The 23,823-nt window shown below is 33.8% G+C and overlaps 2 protein-coding genes across 4 annotated transcripts; one reads left to right on the top strand and one right to left on the bottom strand.

The window, feature by feature from the left end:
• Positions 1-3,204: 3,204 nt before the first annotated feature.
• Positions 3,205-8,177, bottom strand: LOC127746755 (uncharacterized). 2 transcript variants are annotated; one of them, XM_052261002.1, is made up of 10 exons: positions 8,091-8,177; positions 6,803-6,871; positions 6,582-6,670; positions 5,585-5,675; positions 5,027-5,399; positions 4,677-4,912; positions 4,198-4,413; positions 3,984-4,076; positions 3,793-3,894; positions 3,205-3,698 (listed from the first exon to the last, which is right to left on the bottom strand). In XM_052261002.1, exons 4-10 carry the CDS (start codon positions 5,663-5,665, stop codon positions 3,294-3,296), a joined length of 1,506 nt encoding a protein of 501 aa, XP_052116962.1. In that variant the 5' UTR covers positions 5,666-5,675; positions 6,582-6,670; positions 6,803-6,871; positions 8,091-8,177; the 3' UTR covers positions 3,205-3,293. The 2 variants fall into 2 exon arrangements, with proteins under 2 accessions (XP_052116962.1, XP_052116961.1); XM_052261001.1 differs by lacking the exon at positions 6,803-6,871 and having other exon boundaries at positions 8,091-8,171.
• Positions 8,178-8,596: 419 nt separating this feature from the next.
• Positions 8,597-22,812, top strand: LOC107483262 (berberine bridge enzyme-like 8). Of its 2 annotated transcripts, XM_052261000.1 has the most exons (3): positions 8,597-8,764; positions 19,284-19,436; positions 21,657-22,812. In XM_052261000.1, the coding sequence occupies exons 1-3, from the start codon at positions 8,671-8,673 to the stop codon at positions 22,775-22,777; spliced, it is 1,368 nt and encodes a 455-aa protein (XP_052116960.1). In that variant the 5' UTR covers positions 8,597-8,670; the 3' UTR covers positions 22,778-22,812. The 2 variants fall into 2 exon arrangements, with proteins under 2 accessions (XP_052116960.1, XP_015959377.1); XM_016103891.3 differs by lacking the exons at positions 8,597-8,764; positions 19,284-19,436 and adding an exon at positions 20,796-21,538.
• Positions 22,813-23,823: the final 1,011 nt, after the last annotated feature.

Here is a 23,823-nt window from a genome sequence, read left to right as displayed (position 1 = left end):
GCTCGGGTGGTTGGGATTTGATCATCTTTACTGGACCAACGTGCATGCGCGACACGTGGTTGGGGAGCGCAAATCGGACGGTCCGATTTGCGTACATGCCCAGCCTAAAATTGGACCATCCGATTTCAGCTCCTCAAAACAGACCGTTCGATTTCTTCGATCCTGGCCGTCACACTCCGGTTATGCACCATGCAGCCCCATATCGTTGTTATACACCACTTCTCACCCCAGTATTAAAAATAAAAAAGTGCACGTTTGTTCGAATTAAATTAGCCCACGTTTCTTGAATACTTTTTTGTGTACCATATTTTCAGCACATGCATACTAAATGTTGAAAGTTGCAAGTTAAGTTGCAACGCATCATTAGCGGTGTACATGAGTCAGGTGAAATTGGATTCGTCTTGATTCGAATTTAATTTTATATAATAATTGAATTTAATTTTAAAATTTTTATTCGATTTTAAACCTAATAAAATTACACTACTTTTAAATCATACTAAAACTAAATTTCGATAGAAATAAACTTCAAATCTTAATAAATTTTATGTCAAAAAATTATAATACATTTATTCATTAAAAAAAAACTTGTTACAGAAAAGCTGATAATCATACTTAAATTGGTCCATAAATTCTAATTTTATGCTTTTTTAATCTATTTCTTAATTCAACAAATGTGATACAAAAATAAAACAATAAATTTATAATTAATATAACATAATATTAAAATTAATTTAAAACATATATATCTTTTTTACTCCTTCTAGAATGCACATGAGTCAAGTAAAATCGAATTTATCTTAACCTAAATTTAATTCTAAATAATGACCGAAATTATTTTTAAAATTCTTATACAATCTTAAATCCAATAAAATCGCATCAAATTAACCCCAAATATTCAGGTCCGAATCAGATTTTCGAATCTTGAATCATGTACACCCCTGCGCAACCATAGTCCATAGATGAGTAAAGAAGATCTTTTTAACAACGGATCCATTTTATAAGGTGATGATTCACCTTGGCTGTTATCAATGTTCTTTACACACGACACAACAGCATTTAAGAATAGAATAATATTATATACATTTAAATTTTATAAATTAAATTTAATTAAATTAAATAATAAAATTTAAAATAATACTAATTATAACTAATTTTTAATATATTAAATTAATTTAATTAAATTTAATTAAAAAAATTTAGATATATAACTTTACTTTTAATAATAAACAGTATGATAGTAAGATAAGAAAACATTTGACAGTATCTAACATATTAGTGTCTAAATTATTTAAAAAATAAGAGAAGTCACAGTGAATCCTATTTTTTATTTATGTATAAAATAATTAAAAAATTAAGTACCATAACAAACCGCTAAGATAAAATGAAAAAACGTTTAAGTGTACTATAAAATGAGGTATTTTAATAAATTTAGCCATTAATTTCAAGAGTAAATTATCAAAAATGTCTAATAATTTTATCGCTAAAAAAATGCATTTGAATTTTATTATTGAAATAAATACCATCAAATAATTTAAAAGCGTGACAAAAATATTCACCATTAAATATATATTAAAAAAAATTTTAGAGATTGAATTTTAATGCGATTTTTTGTAAATATAATTAAAAAAATAAGATATTATTATTGTTAAAAATCGGTGATTTTTCGCTAAGTATATATTTTTTTGTGATTTTTAAAATGTATTGTTGGTTGTTAACCTAAAAAATCATAAAAAAATATATGCTTAACGAAAACACCAAATTTTAAGAATAAAAATATCTCATTTTTCTAATCATACTCGCAAAAAATTGCATCAAAATTTAATCTTTGAAATATTTTTTCAGAATATATATTTAATGTTAGATTTTTTCGTCGCGTTTTAAAATTATTTAAAGGTATTTTTGTCGATAACAAAATTCGAATATATTTTTATCAATAACAAATTAAAATTATTCAAGTATATTTTGTGTGGTTTATCCTTAATTTCAATCATAAAATTAATTTATAATTGAGGTAGATGGTTAATACTTAAATTAAAATTATTAAATCACATGATTTCATGCTCCACTTGAAATATATGTAATAAGATATATTGCTGAGTATTTTTTAAAAATATTTTAAATTATATATTTTATAAATATTTTTTTATTATTTTTATGAATTTTGACAAACCATTGTCTACTTGATCTGTACATCTAGCCTTCAATAATAATAGCAATAAGGCAAAATTTGTAGGTGCTTTTAAATTTGATGTCCAATTTACCGAACTTGTTTTTTATAATAATTATTAAATATTAATTTTATTTTTTTAATAGATTAAGCAACTATATATAGACACCATAATAAGTACTTGATAATAATTGTCGTGCCAAATAAGAACGAAGAGAAGAAAAATGGAACTGCTCACAGCAACTATTTTATTGCTTCTTTCACTATCACTTCCGTTTTCTTTTTCTTCTGCTCACAAAACTTTCATTCACTGCCTTGTAAACCATTCTGCTTCTTTTTCGTCTTCTTCTCACCCCATAACAGAATCAATCTTCACACCGAACAATCCATCATTCTCTTATGTGTTGCAATCGAACATTAGGAACCTTCGTTTCAACACCTCCACGACAAGGAAACCATTCCTTATAATCACTGCATTGCATGCATCTCACGTGCAAGCAGCCGTTGTTTGCGCTCAGAGGCACCACATGCCACTACAACAAAAATGCCATTTAGCGGCGGTTGTTGTAGCCGTTTAGCGGCGGTTTTTAACCGCCGCAAAACATTTCGCGGCGGTTCCTGGGAACGCCGGAAGATAGGGCGCGGCAAAACGGATTGCGGCGGTTTTAGCCAACCGCTGGAATAACCGCCGCAAAATGCCATTTAGGTTTAGCGGCGGTTATTAACCGCCGCAGTATGTGAAGGGAATTGCTATTATCCAATTTGCGGCGGTTACAAACCGCCGCTAAATGGCGGACTGCAAAAAAAAATTATAGTGTTGCGGCGGTTTCAAAACCGACGCCAAACTCAAATTTTCCATTAAAATTTTACATTTTCTATTATTTTACCACATACTGACAAAGAGTGTTTATTAAACCTTAATTTTTTTACTTTTTAACTAATTTAAACCAAGTAAAATAGCTCAATTAACATAACAAACCAAATTAAAGTTATGCAAAATAACATATATAACGAAATTGTCATAATATCATCCAAAATAAAGTAAGAATGCTCAAGTTTGATAAAATAAGCCTAACATACTAAACCAACTTAAATGTAAAAGGTATCCAAGACCATTAGTTGAAATTCAAAGTTTTTGTTGCGGGTCTTGGTTTCCAGATGAAGATGGCCCTACGCATGACGAGTCCGGTGTACCGCCCACAAAAGCCAGCTCTTCAGCAATCTCAACTGGCAAATTGCCTCCTAACTGTTGGACTACATATCCCAAGACCTTATGTATTGATTGTCTCTTCGCCCGCTCTTCTTCTAGCTTAGCCGTCAATTCTGCAATAGTCCTCTTATCCTCTGCATTGGACTCTGCAGAACCCAATGGTATTCCAGCAGCGTTACCAAAGATTTGGGTGGGACATGGTCCAGCACCTAGAGCACGGACTCGTCCTGGGTGCTCCTTTCCGAGAACTTGTGCTAACGAGTCATTCTGTGAAAGCTGCTTAGAGGATCCATCCTGCCTCTCAACATTTGAAATTGCTTCCTAAAAATATACAGCATTGGAAAGGAAGAAGTTAACAGTAGCATGATATATACAGTAAGCTATATATTGCTTCAAATTTTCAAACATGACTTACACTAACAACACGCGCATCGGGGTGGATATACGAGCCATCTCTTTTCTTATGAGTCATGATAAACAACTCTCCTCTACCAACGGGCCTCCCTTGCTCTCTCTCCTATATCATTGATATCGACACACTTTAGTAAACAACAATATTTTTCAAGAAGCTTAATCGAAATCTTAATGCAAATGATGACTTATTACCACTTCGTCTTTTTTTCGTGCCAAGGTTTTGGAGCCCCCAGTATGTGTGTAAACTTGCTTGCTCCGATTTAAAGTGTTCTGTTTACACTTTTTCTATGAACAAGTAACAAAATAAATGCAAATGAGAAAGATATGATGAATATCAAATGTAAGGGAATTACTATGTATACACATGTTTTTTTATGTGGAAATATTAAAATATACCAAGGCTTACCTGGGTGTCTTCATTCAGGTGATAGTCAACGAACTTTTTCCAATCATTTTTGTCTATTCCTTTCGGGTGATGCCGAAGATTTTCCTCATAAGTCCTTATTTGTTTGTAACACCTATGAAACAAGTGGTGTCTTGAATCCTTCCAGTTCTTTCTTATCCTCTTCAAAATATCACGCTTTATTTTTCCTCCAGCATCGTCCTCATAGTAAAAGACCCGCTGCAACCCATTTACATCATCATTAACAAGGACCAACAGACAAGTATAAGATTGATATATTTAAGACATGCCACAACAATTACAGGCTAATTTAAATTATTGAAGTATGACCCTCAAATCCAGTACAAGCAGTCGCAATTACGTATAAATGAGAAGTGCTTAAATGCTGATGTGACAAACACAATATCAAAATTTTACTAACAACCTAAAAAGAAAAAACCGAAAACTAAAATTGCTTAAATTGTAGAAGCTTAAAGTTTTACCTTAAGCATGTTGTACGCATGATCTCTCTTTGCTTTGCTCACCAGCTTCCAACTTTCTAATTGTATGGGGAACAGGGAATAATCCGCACCCAAATTCCCTATGAAACCACTTAGTAATCCTACCGCCTGACCAATCGGTTGCAGCTGACTGTTAAATGGGAGTACTATCTTCGTATTGGAAGAGAGGGCTATAGCCTCCTTCACACTCAGCTTAGAAACTTTTTTAACACCGTCTTCTATGAAGTGTATGGGAAACAAAATTAATCTCTAATCATTGCACAAAAGAAAAATAGAAGTAAAGGACTATGCAAATCACTGTTTACTAAAATGAGAGGAAAAAAAATGTTTACCGATAACAGTAACTTCCCAGAAATCTGTATCTTTGGCTTTCTTGTTGTTATGCTGACCTTCGACTTCTTGGGCAGCAAACAAGTCGTCAATGTGGTCATCAAACGACGGAACGTCATCCGCCTCTAGGTCGTAATCCTCATCCGCTAATTCATGATCAGCCACTTCCGCGCGATGCCGAGTCTCTGTGTTGTCTGTTGGAGTTTGAGGGTCATCAGCAGTACTCGATTGTGCATTCCTATGGTCGATGCGCGGTGCACGAAACGGTTCATTCATACGAGTTGCCGGAGCTCTATTAGCTGAGGATGATATCGGAGGAACCCTATCACGTGTTTCCTCCCGTGATGTCTGAGCTCCTCTAGTCGTGGTCTCAACCTTAACGCAATGTGAAAGTATTTAGAATTATATGTTAGAGAACGAATTAATATTGAGAATTATTTTATTTCTTAAACTAGTAATTTTGCCGGGAGGAAAATTAATGCGGTTCGATGAGTCAACTGAAGGACATATTTAATTTTCACTAAAGGTTACGTCAAGAAAACTTAACCACAAACACTAACCGTTGTCTCCTCAGTACCGTCATTAGTTCCGGCATCTTTCGGGGGTTCCCGTATAATATTGAACCTTGGTTTCCTAGGCATCCTTAAAAACCTGTATATAAAACAATATTAGTAGACAACTCACAAGCATAGCGTAAAAAAACGCTTAAAGCAAATAGAGAATACAAATTATACCCAAAAAATAGGGAATAAAAAATTATAAAATCTATATGGAACACTATAAGGCACATTACATGATACATCATAGACTGATAGAATATTAGAATTTATTTTTTTAAAATAAATTAACATCATAATCAACTAAGTCTAATTAAATAAGTTTATAATAAAAAACATTAACTAGTTTTAATGTTAGTTGAAGTATTACTATTTAATAGGATTAATAACTGGTTTCTCAATAAATTTGAATGTGTCATAATTAAAAATGTGTATATCAATTAAATTCTTGACCCGGTAAGTAAAACAACTTGTATAAGTGTAAAATTATTTATTATCAAAGGCCAATAATCAAGCTTGACAAACTGCAACGGTTATACTAAATTGGATATTCAATATCCAAAAGTATATAAACAAATAATAGTGGTGTGGTATAATATTACAATAAATAGAAAGGTTAGTTGAATTTTAATCAAGAATGCACAAATAATCAAAATCCATCAACCAAGGTGAAACTAACATTAATAACACCTTCCTCACAGTATAAGCAGCAACCATACCAAATTAATTAGCTGATAACATAACTTCAACGACAATTAATAAACCATATCAAGAAGTACTTAGCTCATAAGCCATAACATAGCAGCAGCAACAACCAACAAAATAAACCCACAATTAACATATGCAGAATTACAAGAAAAAAAATACAGAAGGGACGGAACAAAAAGCAACTAAAATCAGACAGGTGGGGATTCAGAACAATGAAAAGTATAAAAAATTAAAGACATGATAAAAAAGGCAAGAATACGAACTAGTGAAGGAGAACAAAAATTGTACTTACCTCTTTCAAATGATAATTTTGTGGCTGTAACAATGGCTTTGTGAGCTTTTCCTTCTCTAGTAGTGGAATATATGCAAGTTAATTTTTTTCTACAACATATAAAGAGACAAAAAAAATTATAATTTATAAAAAAAATTGTATAAAACTCGTATTATATTAACTAACTAACTATAAAGAGAGCAAAGTAAAATACAGCACCAAAAGAAAAGATATTTGATTACCTTTTAAGGTCAAGAGTCAAGACAGAGAAGCATAATCAAAATAATTCAGCAGAGGAAAAAGAAAGTTACCTAACAATGAAAAAGATATGAAGCGTGAATGCAGAATTCAAAGTGCAGTTAGAGGAAAAGTTTTGGTAAGTGCATTTTCAGATAAGCAAGCGAAGGCATGCCAAGACCTATCATGACCAACTCACCATCAGAACATACTACACAAACTACAACATAATCACTCATATTTCAACAACTCATGGCAAAAACAAAACCAATTTTACTAATTTTCAGAAATAAAAAACTTAGTTTAGAAGAATTAAAACATGAAAAGCAATTCGATGCTTAGAAACATAACATGTTGATTTAAAGATATTCACCAAAGAGAATTCAACACAACAATTGTAGATATTGATTTCAGAAGAACAAGCCAATAACAATAACTGCTATGGAATGATAACTTAATCATCAACAAACTTACTGAGCACAGCAAAAAGAACAAGGAAGAATGGCCAGTACACGATGCACAGTGAAAAATATCAGAACAAATGAGAACCGCACTAAATATCAGGAGAAAAAACAAATACAATAAAGAGAAGGAAAAGAAAACCCAACCACTAACATGAAGCGGAGGAAAATATAAAGTATAAATAGGTGAACTATGCTAATAGAAACAAATTAATCAGATGATGATTTGTGCAAAATGTAGTGAAATAGAGAAAGGTGGAAACAAATTAAATCAGAAACAAGTTAAATGAGAAGCACAGCAAAGCAACTAGAAAAAACAGAAGGAAAAAAAAGGTGGAAACAAATAACATCACATCAGCTTAATCAAGAAAAGCTTAAATACTGCCAAAATTTCAAATAGATTGATTATCCATAAAAAGGCATTCGTCTCAGGCCCAAATAAAATGCTACACACATCTATGCTTTGTTCCATCTCTTTTTGTTAAATTATGATTTTCATGTGATAAAAAATTAAAAATAAATTAAAAAATAAAAATCAATAATGTATATATACCAAATTATAAATCAATAAGTATTATTGTCTCTTGTATTATGAATGTCATGATGATAGCGACATAAAAATATTTAATTGAAATTATTCTCTGATTGAATGAAGAATAAAATCTAGAGAAGTGAGTGGATACATGTATCTATGCCCCCAAAAAGAATTGTGTTTAGCTACTTGGTTCAGATTCATCCAACTCAATAAATAATAACATTTGCAGAGATTAACGGAACTTGGTCCTAATTTTTTGTGAATTTTTCATAACTTTGAAAATAGCATAAACAATACCGCAGCTTGTAATTGAAACGAATTGAAATGGCTTCAGTATATTTCTTGATTTCGTTCATTTTGCACGCTTTCCATTATTGATGATTTAAACATATGTAGCTTCAGAAAGTAGTCTTCATTTAACTATATTATACCCAGATGGTTATTTCTAAAGAAAACATAGCAATATGTGGTAACACGCATTTTGCGGCGGTTTAAACGTAACCGCCGCAAAATGCATAACAAGTACTTCACCTGCGGACATATCGCGGCGGTTTTTGAAAATACGCCACAAAATACAAACCTGACCGGCAATATAGCGGCGGTTTGAAGAAAATCGCCGCGAAATGTTAACCTTATAGCAATATAGCGGCGGTTTTAGCAAAACCGCCGCTAAATGGCGTCCTGATTGCAACCCCAACCTCTAACCGCCGCTATATGTGCCGCAATTCGTCTATTCGCGGCACATTTACAAAACCGCCGCAAAAAAACCGTCGCTATCTTAAGGATTTGTTGTAGTGTGCTTATGAAGATTCGTAGCGGCGGCCATGATTATGAAGGAGTGTCTTACGTGGCAGAGAGCCCATTCTTCATTCTTGACATGTTCAACCTCAGATCCATTGACGTTCATATTGAAACTGAAACAGCTTGGGTCCAATCTGGTGCAACACTTGGTGAACTCTACTACACAATTGGTGAGAAACAATTATGCAATTTATTTTACTTTTCAAATAATTAACTAAGTATTAAACTATTTATGTGTATATAGTATATACAGATGTTTTTGAGGCCATTTGTTAAAAATAAAAATAAAATTTAACACTGGAAAAATAGACTTGGACATTGTCTACTATTAAGCCTAAGAAAACTCTCAATCGAGAGGGTTGTGTTAGATATTAAAATAACAAATTCTAGAGGTCTAACAAATTTATAAATCAAAAGTATTTATATATTAGTTTTCACAATAAAATCATTATAATGTTACTCATAAAAATAGTAAATTACATGTGCGTGCAACATGCTTTGTTTATATAATAATGATAACATTTATTCAATATACTTTTGTAATAAAATAGTAAATCATTACTCTTTTGTCACTTTCATGGATAACAGCGTCAAAATTTATTAATGTAATAGTATACGCATAGTAATTTTAATTAACAATTAACATGATAACAACGTCAATGTAACATTATTCAATATACTTTTGTCATTATAATGTTACTCATAAAAATAGTAAATTACATGTGCGTGCAAGATGCTTTGGTTATATAATAATAACAATGTTCTGAAAACCGGACCGGACCGGCCGGTTCAACCGGTTTAATCGTGAACCGGCGCTGCAAGCGGTCCGGTCCTTATCTGAAAACCGCAGAGGGAAGAACCGCTCAAGAACCGGCGAACCGGTCAAAAACCAGCCGATTGGACCGAACCGGTGACCGGCCGGTTATGCATCTTTCACTAAACGACGCCGTTTTGCGTTTTTAAAAAAAATAAAAAAACCAAACCTCTGCTCATTTCTCTTTGTCCTTCGCCTCGTCCTCTGTAAACTGAACTGAAGTTACTCAAGTTAGACCTCTGCTCATATTCTGTTTCTCTTTGTCCTCATATTCTGTTTCTCCTCGTCCTCAATGTTCAATTTCTGATTTCAATTCCTGTGAACTTGCTCTTTGTCAACTGTGCTGTGAACTGAACTGAACTGAACTGCATGTTGCCATTTTCTGCTCTATTTTGTGAACTGAACTGTGCATTTTCTGCTCTGTCTTGTAGCTTAATTCCTCTTTGTTGCACAATTTCTATTTGTTGGTCAACTTGGTGTTTGGTCCTCTGCTCTATTTTCTGCTCTTTTTTGTGAACTGAACTGTGCAGCTCAATTTGTGTTCGGTGGACTTGCTCTTTCAATTTTCTAATTTCAAATTCTGATTTCAATTCCTGTGAACTTGCTCTTTGTCAACTGTGCTGTGAACTGAACTGAACTGAACTGAATTTGTTTGTAGCTTGAGTATTTGACATAATTAGTTGCTACTTTGATTTTGAATTTCTAATTTTTCGGTATTGATTTGATTTGATTCTTTTTTTCTTCAATTTTAGTCACAGATTTAAGATCAAAGGTTGCATTTATCTCGCTATTCTACCTCTGGAGAATAAGAAAGTTACTAGCAGGGTACCAATTTTCTTATTCTTACTATTGTTGTTGTTGATCCTTTTCTTTTACTTAATTTCTCATTTCTAAGCTTGTTTTAGTTCATCAGTGGTAATTTTTCCCCATGCTATTGTTGAATAAATCCAAATCATCTGAGCAATTTGCCCAGTAGCTCCTAGAAATTAGAAAAACTTGTTTGTTGCATGAATTGAACCTTTGGGTTCGGTCTATATGCATGCTTAATTCATTGCCTGAATTTGTTTATAACATAGTTGAGGTTTGATTAATAGCATGAGTTTTAGCTTGCTTTAGGTCTTGTATTTGATTATAGTTGGGGTTTCATTTTATTTTTTGTTTCTTTTACTGATTTGTATTTTTCTTCCTTTTAAACAAATGTTGTTTTGGCTTATCGTTGCATCGGACTCAATTTTAGTTGCTGAAGTTTGATTTTGCCGAAGCAGATTTGCAACAAGTTCTTGCGGATTTTGATAATTGATAAACCATGATGTTGGGATTTAATATTTACATATGCTTTTATTACTATTTAACTTTTGAGTTTGGATTTTGATAAGATCATATGTATTTGGTTGATGATATTTTATGTAGTGTTTTTAATTTCGAAGATATTTTAAGATTTGTATCAGACTATAATTATATTTTAGGATGTGTATTTATAATTTATTTACTATTCTACTCTAAAACGGTTTTTCCGGTTGAACCATCGGTTGAACCGGTTAGACCAGTGAACCAGTAAACCAGTGACTAGAACGGTTTGATGACCGGTCCGGTTTTCTGAACCTTGAATAATAATAACATTATTCAATACACTTTTGTCATTATAATGTTACTCGTAAAAATAGTAAATTACATGTACGTGCAAGATGCTTTGGTTATATAATAATAATAACATTATTCAATATACTTTTGTGATATTTTTTTATCGATATCTTATTAATAAATGCCTAAATGGTCAAATTAGTCTCGAAAAAATCGATCATTCTTTAAATTAATTTTTGATTTTTTTTAATTAAATTTGTCTTTTAAAGATTTTAAGTTAGTCTTATTAGTCCTTTTGTGTTAACAGCATCAAAATTTGTTGATGTAACACGTTAAATGATACCACAATATACGCATAGTAGTCCTAATTAGCGGCTAACATGATAAGTTTATGAAAGGGTAAACTACAAAAAATACACCCGAATAATTTTTTCGTTAACAAAAACGCACTTGAATTTTGTTATCAATAAAAAAGGCCCTCAAATAATTTTAAAAATGTGACGAAAATGTCCAATATTAAATATGTAATCTCAAAAAATATTTTAAAAATTAAATTTTGATGTGATTTTTTTGCAAGTATAATTAGACAAATAAAATATTTTTATTCTTAAAGTTTGGAGATTTTTTTGCTAAATATATATTTTGTGTTTTTTTGTCAACAACTAATAATATTTTTAAAAAATAAAATAAAAATATAGAGATCAAATTTTTTTTGTGTGTATTTTTAAATAGTTATGTAAATATTTCTATAAAATTTTGGATTAAATGTATAATTAGTTTGTTAAATACAAAAGTCGTTTGTCACTTACAAAAATAATATTTTTTGGGTATTTTTGTCGCGCTATTAAATTACTTGAGGGTATTTTTGTTGACATTAAAATTTGGGTGTATTTTTTCCCGTGATAAAATTATTCGAGTGTATTTTTGGTAGCTTATTCTTTATGAAATTAGATCAAATCAACTTTAAATTAAGGGACTTTAATATCTCAAGTTTTACCCTCAATTAGGTTTTGATTTGATCTAATTTTATAAACTTATCATAATAATAGTTAATTAAGACTCTTATGTATATGTTGTAGTATTACTTACTGTACCACATTAACAAATGTTGGTGCCGTCAACAAAAAAAATAACAAAAGGACTAAAGCGAATCATTTAAAATTTGTAAAGGATGAATTTGATTAAAAACAAATTTTGAGAACTAATTTAAAGAACAAGAGACGAATTTGACAATTTTTTCAATATCTTATTTTTTTTCTTTTAATATACAATTATCATTATTTATTTGCCATAGAGAAACGACATTAATTTTTTTTAATACATATTGTCTGTACTCTATACTAATATTTTACGAGTTAATACTCAAAATAACCCCTGAAATTTGACCCCGATTTAATTTAGTCTTTAAAGTGATTGATACGGGAGCTCTCCTAAGTGTAACACCCTACCATACAGAGTCTTATGCTTAAGTCATAATTCAGAGATGGCAAGGTATTACGACCTCTAAAATAAAAATTTAGTACGTATAGTAGTATGAATGATTGATTATAATTGGGAGCCTTTATAGAAAAAAGGGTAAACAAAAATCGTAACTCGAAAGCGCAACACTCCGATCGATAACGTAACGAACAAGGATAAACCAACGCGAGATTATATATATACAAGGGAGTGTCAAAAACAGGAATATCAAGACTCAAAATCCGGCTGCGAAGATAACCGGTCCGAGCATAGCAATATTTACATATGATAAAACAAGAAAAACCCCAAAGAAAACCCAAAGGGACACAAATACAGAAACCTATTCTCCAAAATCTCCCATAAGAGGAGTCATCACAGTTTGTATTATTTAATGGAGATAAAAGTATCTAAGCAAAACATATAACCCAAAACATAGTTCCGAGAACAAATGATCTTCGCAAATCTAGAAGTCTCCAGCATGCCTCAGCGGGAAACCTCACGTCCTGCATCTGAAAACCACAAAATCCGCATGGGTGAGAACCAGAGGTCCCCAGCATGGTAACAACTTCCACATATATAATACATAATAATAAAGGAAAGTCAAAGGCAATCCTAGGACTTCCTCCAGATAATTCAAAGCTTATAAACAAGCTAAACCATAAAGGGCATATGACTAAAGATCCTTCAGTCTAACTAATACTTCCCTTTTCAATTCCTTCTGACCTCCCAACCACCAGCAGGAGTATAATGTAGCAAACACAATTATATCAAACAAGAAATATATAAATAGGAGCTAATAAAACATTTAGACAATTAGCAAGTAATATGCAGACAAATAGGCAATCTCAAACAATTCATATAGTATGCATATGATGAATGCCTGTCCCTAGTGGTTGATGATATCATCTGTCGGTTATAGAGTCAACCCGACAAGTCCTGGTAGCTAACCATTGGACTGTCCCTCTGTCACGCATCCCCAACTCGAGTTATACTAATCATAAACTTGATCATAATCATGATCTATATCCATCACCTTCACTGGTGAATATTTACGGGGGCGAGCTCATCCGGGTCTTTCACAGTGCCGGCCACACTTATGACATAGGGTCAAAAGAGCTTCGAGTCTCAACCTGGAGCACGTGGTGGCTAGCCACTGCTTCCTCCCAGGGAAACTCTCATCTCCAACAGTGAAAGTGCAACATTCACAATTCATTCAACAGCATATATGCATTTATACATAGCCATAATCATGGCTCCGCCGTAACACGGCAATAATCTAGCCATTCGGCTCACGGTTAAATCCATAACCAGCCAATTCATTAACAATTACGGCCTTTCGGCCCATGGCATAACAAGCACTTCCACCACCATCCTCCGCATCTCACATAATCATCTTGATCCTCATTGATCATTCATTTTTCCCTTGCATCACTCGCAAGTTACTATATCCCCTAGCTCCTTTTCTAATAGCTAGGCATATCATAATGATTTAAGACATAAATAGTGAGATCGGATGCTTAGAAGTATGAGATTTGGCTTTGAAAACTCAAAATTCAACTTTGGGGTGAAAACAGGGCCACGCGTACGCGCACTCCACGCGCACGCGTGGATGGCCTCAAAAACTCATCGACGCGTATGCGTCATGCACGCTAACGCGTGGATTGAAAAATACCCAAGCAACGTGCACGCGTCAACCACGCATACGCGTGGATGCTCTCGTTCTCCAGGCACAAAGCTGGCACAGTTTTGGCACAACTCTCTGGCGAAATGGCTGGGCATTGGGTGCAGCACATCGGCGCGCCCGCGCACATCACGCGCACGCGTGGATGGCGCTTTCTGAAAGAACAGCGCGTACGCGCTAAGTGCGCCTACGCGCGAGGGGTCATTCGGCTAAAAAAATTTTCTAAGTTAAAAGCTGCAGAATTCACATATTCAACCCCCAATCTTCCAACGGATATAACTTTCTCATTTTAAATCGTTTTTCACCCATTCTTCGAACAACATGGACATCCCGGATCCAATTTCATTTCTAAATTAGCACAAAATGGAGATCCGTAGTCCAAGTTATGTCCCATCAAAGTATGTCCAAAAACCATATTTTTCATACAAAACCACAAAGTGCCATTTTCAAAACAAGCCATTTTCAACTCTTTTCAAAATCAATCAAAACATGCCGATTTCATCCCTTTTCTTTGAAATCAATCAAAATATATCAAATTCAACATCAAGCCTCCTCAACTCACACATTGACACATTATCTCAATTTACCAAAACCACTATCCCATCATTTTAACTCACTTCACCCAAGTGGTTCAAACCCAAACACATTGACATATCATATACTCTTCCTCATGCCAATTTTCAACAACACCAATTCCAATAAATCACCAATTCTAATAAATCATTATTGTACACAATCAATATCATACTCACCATCAACATGGTTCAACCCACAATTCAACCATAACCAATCATCAAGCATATATCACAACATGCATATTTCTCATACATCATACCACCAAGGCATCAATAATCATCATCACATATGTGACCACATCATATATCTTAATCATTCAACAACATCAACCATTCAATGCTTATCTTAAACATGGCTTACCTCAAGATTGATTGTATGGGTTTTTTAGAGCTCTCCGCGGTGAACGCGTGGCCACAAACAGAGCGGCAATCGGAGCTCTAGATCAAAAGTTATGGTGGTTTGAAGATCAAGTGAGAGATAGAAGTTTGAGAGAGTGTTCTTCCCCCATTCTTCTCTTTTTCAGCATGTGTGTGTGTCTAATGAGGAGAGAGAGTGTTGAAAACTAGGGTTTTGATTTAGTTATGTTGGGCCAAGGACCCACTTTGGGTCCGGTTGGCCCAGTTTGGCCCGTTCGGTCCAATCTTGGTCCGAATTCTATAAAATTGGCACCGAAATTCTCGTCTCAACCTCCTCTATCACATTTAGCCATAAAAATCACATTTTGGACTTTTTAGAATAAATTCTCATTTATGGGTTAATTAGCCGTTAATTAACCGGGTTTTACACTAAGTGTTCTAGTGGGCGGAGCAACTCTAGGACGAATTTTTAACGTACTTGGCGAACCTATTGATAATTTGGGTCCTGTAGATACTCACACAACATCTCCTATTCATCGATCCGCGCCTGCCACTAGAAACTATAATAACTATATATATTTATTTAAATCGCTGGTACAGAGTCAAAGGGGGATTCGATTCTGCACTAAAACTATTATATTAACACGAAACAATTCAATAAATTCTATTAGAACATCAAACAAGTTTTGATCATTCTTGAACAAAAATCCGATAGACTTATTTGAGGGAGGGTCCCATTGGCGTGCATCCAGTAGGAATTGAACCTACGAATTCGCCAATTATGAGTTGGGCACTTTAACCATTCAGCCATGGATGCTTAGCGGGGATCCTCGTACATGGTGAATAACCAAATTCCAATTGAAGTGAAATCTTTCGGATAAATCAATGCAATTTAGGAGGATTCGATGAAAAGACATCAATCCAGACCTATGTTCCTTTCATTACAGTATTTCTGAACAAGTTCCTGGATAACAAGCCTAAGAGTTTTCTTTTTGATGATAGTGACGATATTGATGATAGTGACGATATCAACCGTGACCTTGATACGGAGCTGGAGCTTCTAACTATGATGAATGCGCTAACTATGGATATGATGCTGGAAATAGACCGATTTTATAACCCCAAAAGAACCAGATTTCGTAAGCAACATAGAGGGAGAATGAAAGGAATATCCCATCGGGGTAATCATATTTGCTTCGGAAGATATGCTCTTCAGGCACTTGAACCCGCTTGGATCACATCTAGACAAATAGAAGTAGGTCGGCGGGCAATGTCACGAAATGTCCGACGAGGTGGACAGATCCAGACAAATAGAAGTAGGTCGGCGGGCAATGTCACAAAATGTCCGACGAGGTGGACAAATATGGGTACGGATATTTCCAGACAAACCAGTTACAGTAAGACCAACCGAAACGCGTATGGGTTCGGGAGAAAATAAGGAAATTATTACCTTATTCTTGTTAAGGGGATGAAAAAAAGATAGGAAATTTTTTCCTATTCCAACCTAATTCTTCCTAAGATTTCTATTTAGATGAACTGGCTCTTACCAAAGTTATATATCGAAAATGAGTAACCGCGGAACCCCCTTTAACACCCATTTTCTCTTTTTTCCCCTCTTTTCAAAGTTGGATTTCTAAGTTCAGCAAGTCATAAAGATTGAGAAAAATCGGTCATTCACAACCACTGATGAAGGATTCCTCGAAAAGTTAAGGATTAGTATAGTAATCCTTTTGAAAATTCTAAATCGAATGTTTCGGGTTTAATACCGATATTTTAGCAACAAATCCAATAAATCTAAGTGTAGTGCTCGGTATATTGGTTTTTTTTGGAAAGGGAGTGTGTGCAAGTTGTTTATTTCAAGAATAGGTTGGATCGAACCAACTGCACTTTTTTCTTTATATATATAAATAGGAAAAAGTGCATGATCCCACGTCAGTACACAAAGATTTAAAGTCATTTCTTCAATTTTCCCTCCATTTCTAAGTTTGTAGCCTTCACAATTGCTTCATCGATATTACCCACCAAATAAAAGGCTTTCTCGGGAAGACCGCCTAATTCTCCAGAAAGAATCAATTTAAACCCTCTAATTGTTTATGCTAGACCTACATATTTTCCTGGCGAACCGGTAAATACTTCTGCTACGAAAAAAGGCTGTGATAAGAAACGCTCAATTTTTCGTGCTCTTGCTACAGTTAAGCGATCCTCTTTGGATAATTCGTCCAACCCAAGGATAGCTATAAGTTTCAATTAACTGTAATTGTACCTTAAAATTTTGACTCGCGCCTCAATTTGGCCCTTTCGTCGTTTTTCGTCACCGGAGAGCTGACCTGACAAATTTGGTTGACACTTGGCACTATCAGAACGACGTCGTTTAACTCTTGGCACCCAAATTATTAAGAAACGACATCGTTTGACATGAGAAAGGGGTTAATGCGAAAACCCAAACGTTAACTACTTGAAAATGAAACCCCCAACTGACCCTCCTTCTTCCTCCTCCTCCCCTCGTATACGTACCCTCAGAGAAGAATTATGGGTGCACTGTAACTAAAGTTTGAAGCTTTTCTTATTTGTTTCGCCCCCCATTGTGAAGATTAATTGCCTTCTCATCTCTTCAAAAACAGGTTAGTAACAAAATCGTTGCTCTCAATATACGATGCTCTGTTTTTTGTAAAATGTTGTATAAAGTTTGTTCTTCATTTTTTTCGCTCTATTTCATCAGTGAAACTTTGGGGGACTTTGCTTGATTACGGTTGTTGATGATGGTAGAGTTTTTGTATGTTAGGGTTTAATTTTTTTGTATGTATATGATGGTGAACAACTGAATCCTATAATTTTTTGTAACGCAATTATTGATTCTTCATATTCCATTTTAAAATGATAAGCTTACTCCTTCATATCCTATTTTAATTGAGAATTGATTCTATTATTTGTTGTAAAATATTAGCTTTTAATTTGATATTCTAGCTGCGCAATTCTGGTTAGTTTGTTTATTTGTTCTTTTTAATTGATTTTTCATTGGAAAACTATATAATTTTAATGGTAGAGTCATGCTGTGTGTCATTCAATATGTTCTTGTTACTTTTGATCATTTTAAATCTAATAGACACAATAATCTATGCGGTGAAATTTATGAGATGTGGTATAGAACAACAGAACAACTTTTGTATATCTTTGAAAAATTACATTGATCTTTGAAATTACATTGATCTATGAAAATACATGTGAGATTTGGTGAGGTGACTAAAAATGCTCCATTAGTACTACATCTTACTGTTGATGATGCACAAGCTTCAGAGATTATACTCACCCAACCCACTTACTCACAGTCAGAAAATCAAGAACAGGTAGGTAGCGTTTGGTGGAGAGACAAAGACGAAAAAACTGAGACTGAGAGACAGAGACTAAGAGACGGAGATTGAAATAAATCTCAGTATTCTGTTTGGTGCAAAATGGGAAATAGAAATTGAAACAAGAATGAAATTCTAATTTAATTTACACAAAGGGTAAAATTGGAATTAATTAATTGAAATGAGGGTATTTTAGATATAAAATATTATTAAAATTTCAGTCTCCATCTCTAAAAATTTTAGTCTCCTGTGTTCCTACTTTTTGGAGGTATTGAAATACTGAAATTTTGGAGACAGAAACAGAAATTTTAGTACCAGTCTCTGAACCAACAAACATGATACTGAATCTCAGTCTCTCAGTCTCTGTCTCAGTACCTCAAAAACAAACGCTACCGTAGCGATTGATTTCTAATATTTGATGAATTGTTGACTAGTTTGTAACCGTTTATCATACATGGTTAAATGTTTTTTTTGATCCAATTGATTGATATTATTAGGTTATCTTCGAGAGACTCTTGCGATTTGGAAAAATTGGGGCTGGGTTTTATTTGAAATTTTTAGGGATTAAATTTATGCTTTCAAATATTTCGCCACGTCATCTAACTGCTTTGCTGCTAGGTGTCAACCAAAATTGCCAGTTCAGCTTTCTGGTGACGGAAAATGACAGAAGGGCTAACTTGAGACGCGAGTCAAAATTTTAGGGTATAATTAGAGTTAATTGAGACTTTGGGGGCTAAATTGAATCGGAGGTCAAATTTTAGGATCATTTTGAGTATTAAGTCAATATTTTACTTATTTTTTTTTAGAAAAAATTAAATTGTGGTTATTTATGTACCATAAGTTGTGAGATATTTTATACGGATGCAACACTTACAGGCGAGAAAAGTAAAACCCATGGCTTTCCAGCTGGAGTTTGTCCCACTGTTGGCGTTGGAGGACACTTAGGTGGGGGAGGCTATGGCAACATGTTGAGAAAGTTTGGTCTTGCTGTGGACCATGTTATTGATGCACAAGTAGTTGATGTTCAAGGTACTCTTGTCCTTTCAAATGTCAATAGCTTAACTAAACCTAAAAAATTAGCTCACCAAGTAAAAGTTGTCTTACACTTATAAAATATATGTAGATTTTATTCATGATATATTGATATGTATAAAATTTGTAATGTTGTATTTAGCTTTATTCTAATTTATCACTTAATCTACTAATTTGAATCTAAATGCAGGTAGATTGCTTGATAAGAGAATCCATGGGTGAAGATCTCTTTTGGGCTATTAGAGGTGGTGGTGGTGCTAGCTTTTGTGTTGTCATTGCCTACAAAATCAAGCTTGTTAGAGTTCCAGAAATAGTGACGGTTTTTCATGTTAAAAAAACACTAGAGCAAAATGCCACAGATATAATTTATACATGGCAACATGTTGCACCAAACATTGACAATAACCTCTTCATTAGGCTTATCATGGATGTTGTAAATAGCACACAAAATGTAACAAAGACAGTGAGGGCTAACTTCTTGTCCTTATTCCTTGGTGATTCCAAAAGCCTTGTCTCTCTTATGAATGTGAATTTCCCTCAATTGGGTTTGAAGCAACAAGATTGCATTGAAACAACTTGGCTTCAATCCACAGTGATTTATTGGAGTGATATCAACCCTTCAACGCCTCTTGAGGTTTTGCTTCATAGAGACCTACCATCTGATTACTTTAAGATGAAATCAGATTATGTAAACAAACCAATTTCCAAAGTGGGTTTAGAAGGGATTTGGAAGAAGATGATTGAATTGAAGGATACTAAACTATATTTCACTCCTTATGGTGGAAGAATGAATGAGATTCCATCAAATGCAACACCTTTTCCTTATAGGGGTGGGACCCTGTGGATGGTTGAATACATAGCAAATTGGTTTGAGCCAGGGAAAGATGTTGCTGATTACTACATGAACTTGGCAAGGAAACTTCATAAGCATATGACTCCTTTTGTGTCTATGAATCCAAGAGGGGCTTACTACAATTACAAGGATTTTGATTTGGGCATTAACCATTATGGTAAGAGCAGCTATGTTGAAGGCATGGTTTATGGTTATCAGTATTTCAATGATAACTTTAATAGGTTGGTTCAAATCAAGACCATGGTTGATCCTGCCAACTTCTTTAGGAACGAACAGAGCATCCCTGTTGTCCCATATGAGATGATTTTGGATAATGGTGGTTACTCAAGAATAATGATCAATTAATTTGTAGTTTTTTAATTGGTTTGTTTGGGGGAAGATTGATTGTGGAAATATAACATTGGCTCTTGCCATAAAGTGCCAAAAATCTAATGTAAATAATTGATTGGTTCAAAGCATTTCAAATGTTTCAATGTTTTGGGTGTTATATGAATCCACGTGATAAACGTTCATAGCTTATCAAATAATTTCAAAACTTCGATATAAGATTTATTACAACCTAAAGTACAAAACAAAATGGAACCAATCTTTTCTCCAAAACCAATGCTATGGTTTCTTTCTACTCTTGTGCTCCTTTCATCACTTCCTTGCTCTTCTGCTACATATTCAGCAGCAGAGTTCAACACTACTTTCATTCACTGCCTTATAAACACTACTTCTGATTCTTCTTCTTCTCACCCCATAACAGAATCAATCTTCACACCAAACAATGCTTCGTTCTCTTCAGTGTTGCAATCCTACATTAGAAACCTTCGTTTCAACACCTCCACAACAAAGAAACCACTCCTTATAATCACTGCTTTGCATGTATCCCATGTACGAGCATCCATCCTTTGTGCTCAGAAACACAACATGCTGATGAAGATTCGTAGCGGAGGCCATGATTACGAGGGTGTTTCTTATGTGACTCATAACCATGTTCCATTCTTCATCTTGGACATGTTCAATCTGAGATCCATTGAGATTGACATAGAAACTGAAACAGCTTGGGTCCAGGTTGGTGCAACACTTGGTGAGCTCTACTATAATATTGTTCACAAGAGTAAAATTCATGGCTTCCCAGCAGGGGTGGGTCCCAATGTTGGTGTTGGAGGACACCTAAGTGGTGGTGGCTATGGCAATATGATGAGAAAATATGGCCTTTCAGTGGACAATGTTCTTGATGCACAAATACTTGATGTTCAAGGTACTCATCAAAATTAAACTCTAAATAATTTTGTTAGTTTAAACTTTAAATAAAGTACATAGTATATATTTAAAAAACCACATAGATTTATATACTGTCTGAAAAATTCTTGATGCAGGTAGATTGCTTGATAGAGATTCCATGGGTGAAGATCTCTTTTGGGCTATTAGAGGTGGTGGTGGTGCTAGCTTTGGTGTTGTCCTTTCCTACAAAATCAAGCTTGTTAGAGTTCCGGAGACAGTTACCGTTTTCCAAGTTCCAAGGACCTTGGAGCAAAATGCAACAGAACTAGTTTATAATTGGCAATATTTTGCACCAAATACTGATCCTAATCTTTTCATTAGACTGATTTTGGAAGTTGCAAATGGTGCTGAAACTTTGACAAAGACAATAAGGGCTACCTTTGTAGCAATGTTCCTTGGTGACTCAAAAAGCCTTGTGTCTCTCATGAATGAGACATTTCCTCAAATGGGTTTAAGGCAACAAGATTGTATTGAAACATCATGGCTCAAATCTGTGTTGTTTTGGGACAACATGGACATTTCCACAACTCCAGTTGAGATCTTGCTTGAAAGAACTCCACAGTATACACTCAAACACCTCAAGAGGAAATCTGATTATGTTCGAAAACCGATTTCGAAAGCGGGTTGGGAAGGGATTTGGAAGAAGATGATTGAGTTGGAGAATGGTGCAATGTACTTCAACCCTTATGGTGGAAGAATGGCTGAGATTCCTTCAAATGCAACACCTATACCTCATAGAGCTGGGAATCTTTGGAAGATTCAGTACCATGCAAATTGGAATCAAAAAGGAAAAGAGGTTGAAGATCAGTACATAAACATGATTAGGGAACTTCATAGGTACATGGCTGCTTTTGTGTCCAAGAATCCTAGACAAGCTTATTTCAATTACAAGGATCTTGATTTGGGTATAAACTACCATGGTAAAAACAGTTACTATCAAGGTAGGGTTTATGGTTATGAGTATTTTAAGGATAATTTCAATAGGTTGGTTCAAATTAAGACTAAGGTTGATCCCAACAATTTCTTTAGGAATGAACAGAGCGTCCCTGTGATCAGTTACATGGGAAGTGTTAGAATGGAGAGTGAAAAATCATTACTTTATACTTTGTTATTTTTGTTAGTATTAAGCTTGGTTTTTGAAAGTAAGAATTATATATTTAGATCCATTTCTTGTTGCCTGAATTCATTAGTCAAGTTCTGTACCAAAAATAATTAATGCACTGGTTGTGTGATGTGAAATTGAGTTATGAATTTATGATTGTGGGGCACAGTCGTTTTGTGTACATCAATATTGAGTTGAAAAAAAGAAACATTTGAGTTGTCATAACCTTAAGGTTACCGGTCAAGTCGAAATCAATTATTAATATAAGAACAATGCTAGGAGCAGCAACATTTATAATTGGTAGTCATCAATTAGTTATCAATGATGATTTGATAGTATAAAATTAGTGTGAAATTTCATCTAATGACTCACATTTTTCTACTGGTTACATGCTAGCCAAAATGCAATAAAATTACTGACCCCCTAGACTTTTCCTTAATATAATTATTAACTATTGTTTATCTAACACTCCCCAATTATTATTTGAAAAAGTTTAGAAGACATAAATTTGGAAACATTTTAAGTTCATCGGGAGTAAGTTGTTTTAATTATTGGATTTCAATTAATATATATTATATATATTTTTCATAATTCAGATCGACGGTTAATATAACTAGTGCATCAGTACTCTCAGTGCATTTGAAATGTTTCTCAAAAATTTTATTAAATTCTGACCAGGATGTAACTAGCAAAAAAAAATAAATAATTCTATACTATTTGATGAAATTTCACATCATTAAAAACATCATTAATAACTACTTAATAATTACAAATAACAAAAGTTGTTAACCTCCTAACACTTTTCTTATTATTTATCTGTTTAAGTTGCTTATGTTACATTTTTTGAGTGCGATTTTTTAATGCAAAATGCTTGTACACCAATTGCCCTTTTAATGTTGGGATGAAAAAGTGTTTCTCTTATTTATTTTTGTGTCTGCGTTGATGTGTTTTTACCTTTTAACCAATGATAATATAGTTATTTACCTTTCACTCGTTGTAAGTATAACATTCACACTAGTCGGCTTAATAGTTAAATTAATTTTTGAAAGATAAGATATTTTTTAAATTTATTTTTAAAATTTTTTTTTAATTTAATTGATCTTTCAAAGATAGTAAATTAATCGGATTTATCCTTCAGTCATTTTATTAATAATTTTTTT

The sequence above is a fragment of the Arachis duranensis genome, chromosome 4, assembly GCF_000817695.3.
Source record: "Arachis duranensis cultivar V14167 chromosome 4, aradu.V14167.gnm2.J7QH, whole genome shotgun sequence".
NCBI classification, from domain to species: domain Eukaryota; kingdom Viridiplantae; phylum Streptophyta; class Magnoliopsida; order Fabales; family Fabaceae; genus Arachis; species Arachis duranensis.
The sequence above is the reverse complement of the archived record's forward strand: the minus strand, read 5'-3'. Positions and strand labels throughout refer to the sequence as shown.

Bases quoted from the DNA above. Each gene is read 5' to 3' on its own strand.
- LOC127746755 (XM_052261002.1), bottom strand. From the start codon at position 5,665: ATGCCTAGGAAACCAAGGTTCAATATTATACGGGAACCCCCGAAAGAT. The intron at 5,400-5,584 runs GTTAGTGTTTGT...CATTGCGTTAAG, and splicing joins ACGGTACTGAGGAGACAACG to GTTGAGACCACGACTAGAGG. The intron at 3,699-3,792 runs GTAAGTCATGTT...GTATATTTTTAG, and splicing joins CCGATGCGCGTGTTGTTAGT to GAAGCAATTTCAAATGTTGA.
- LOC107483262 (XM_016103891.3), top strand. From the start codon at position 20,869: ATGGAACCAATCTTTTCTCCAAAACCAATGCTATGGTTTCTTTCTACT. The intron at 21,539-21,656 runs GTACTCATCAAA...TTCTTGATGCAG, and splicing joins ACAAATACTTGATGTTCAAG to GTAGATTGCTTGATAGAGAT.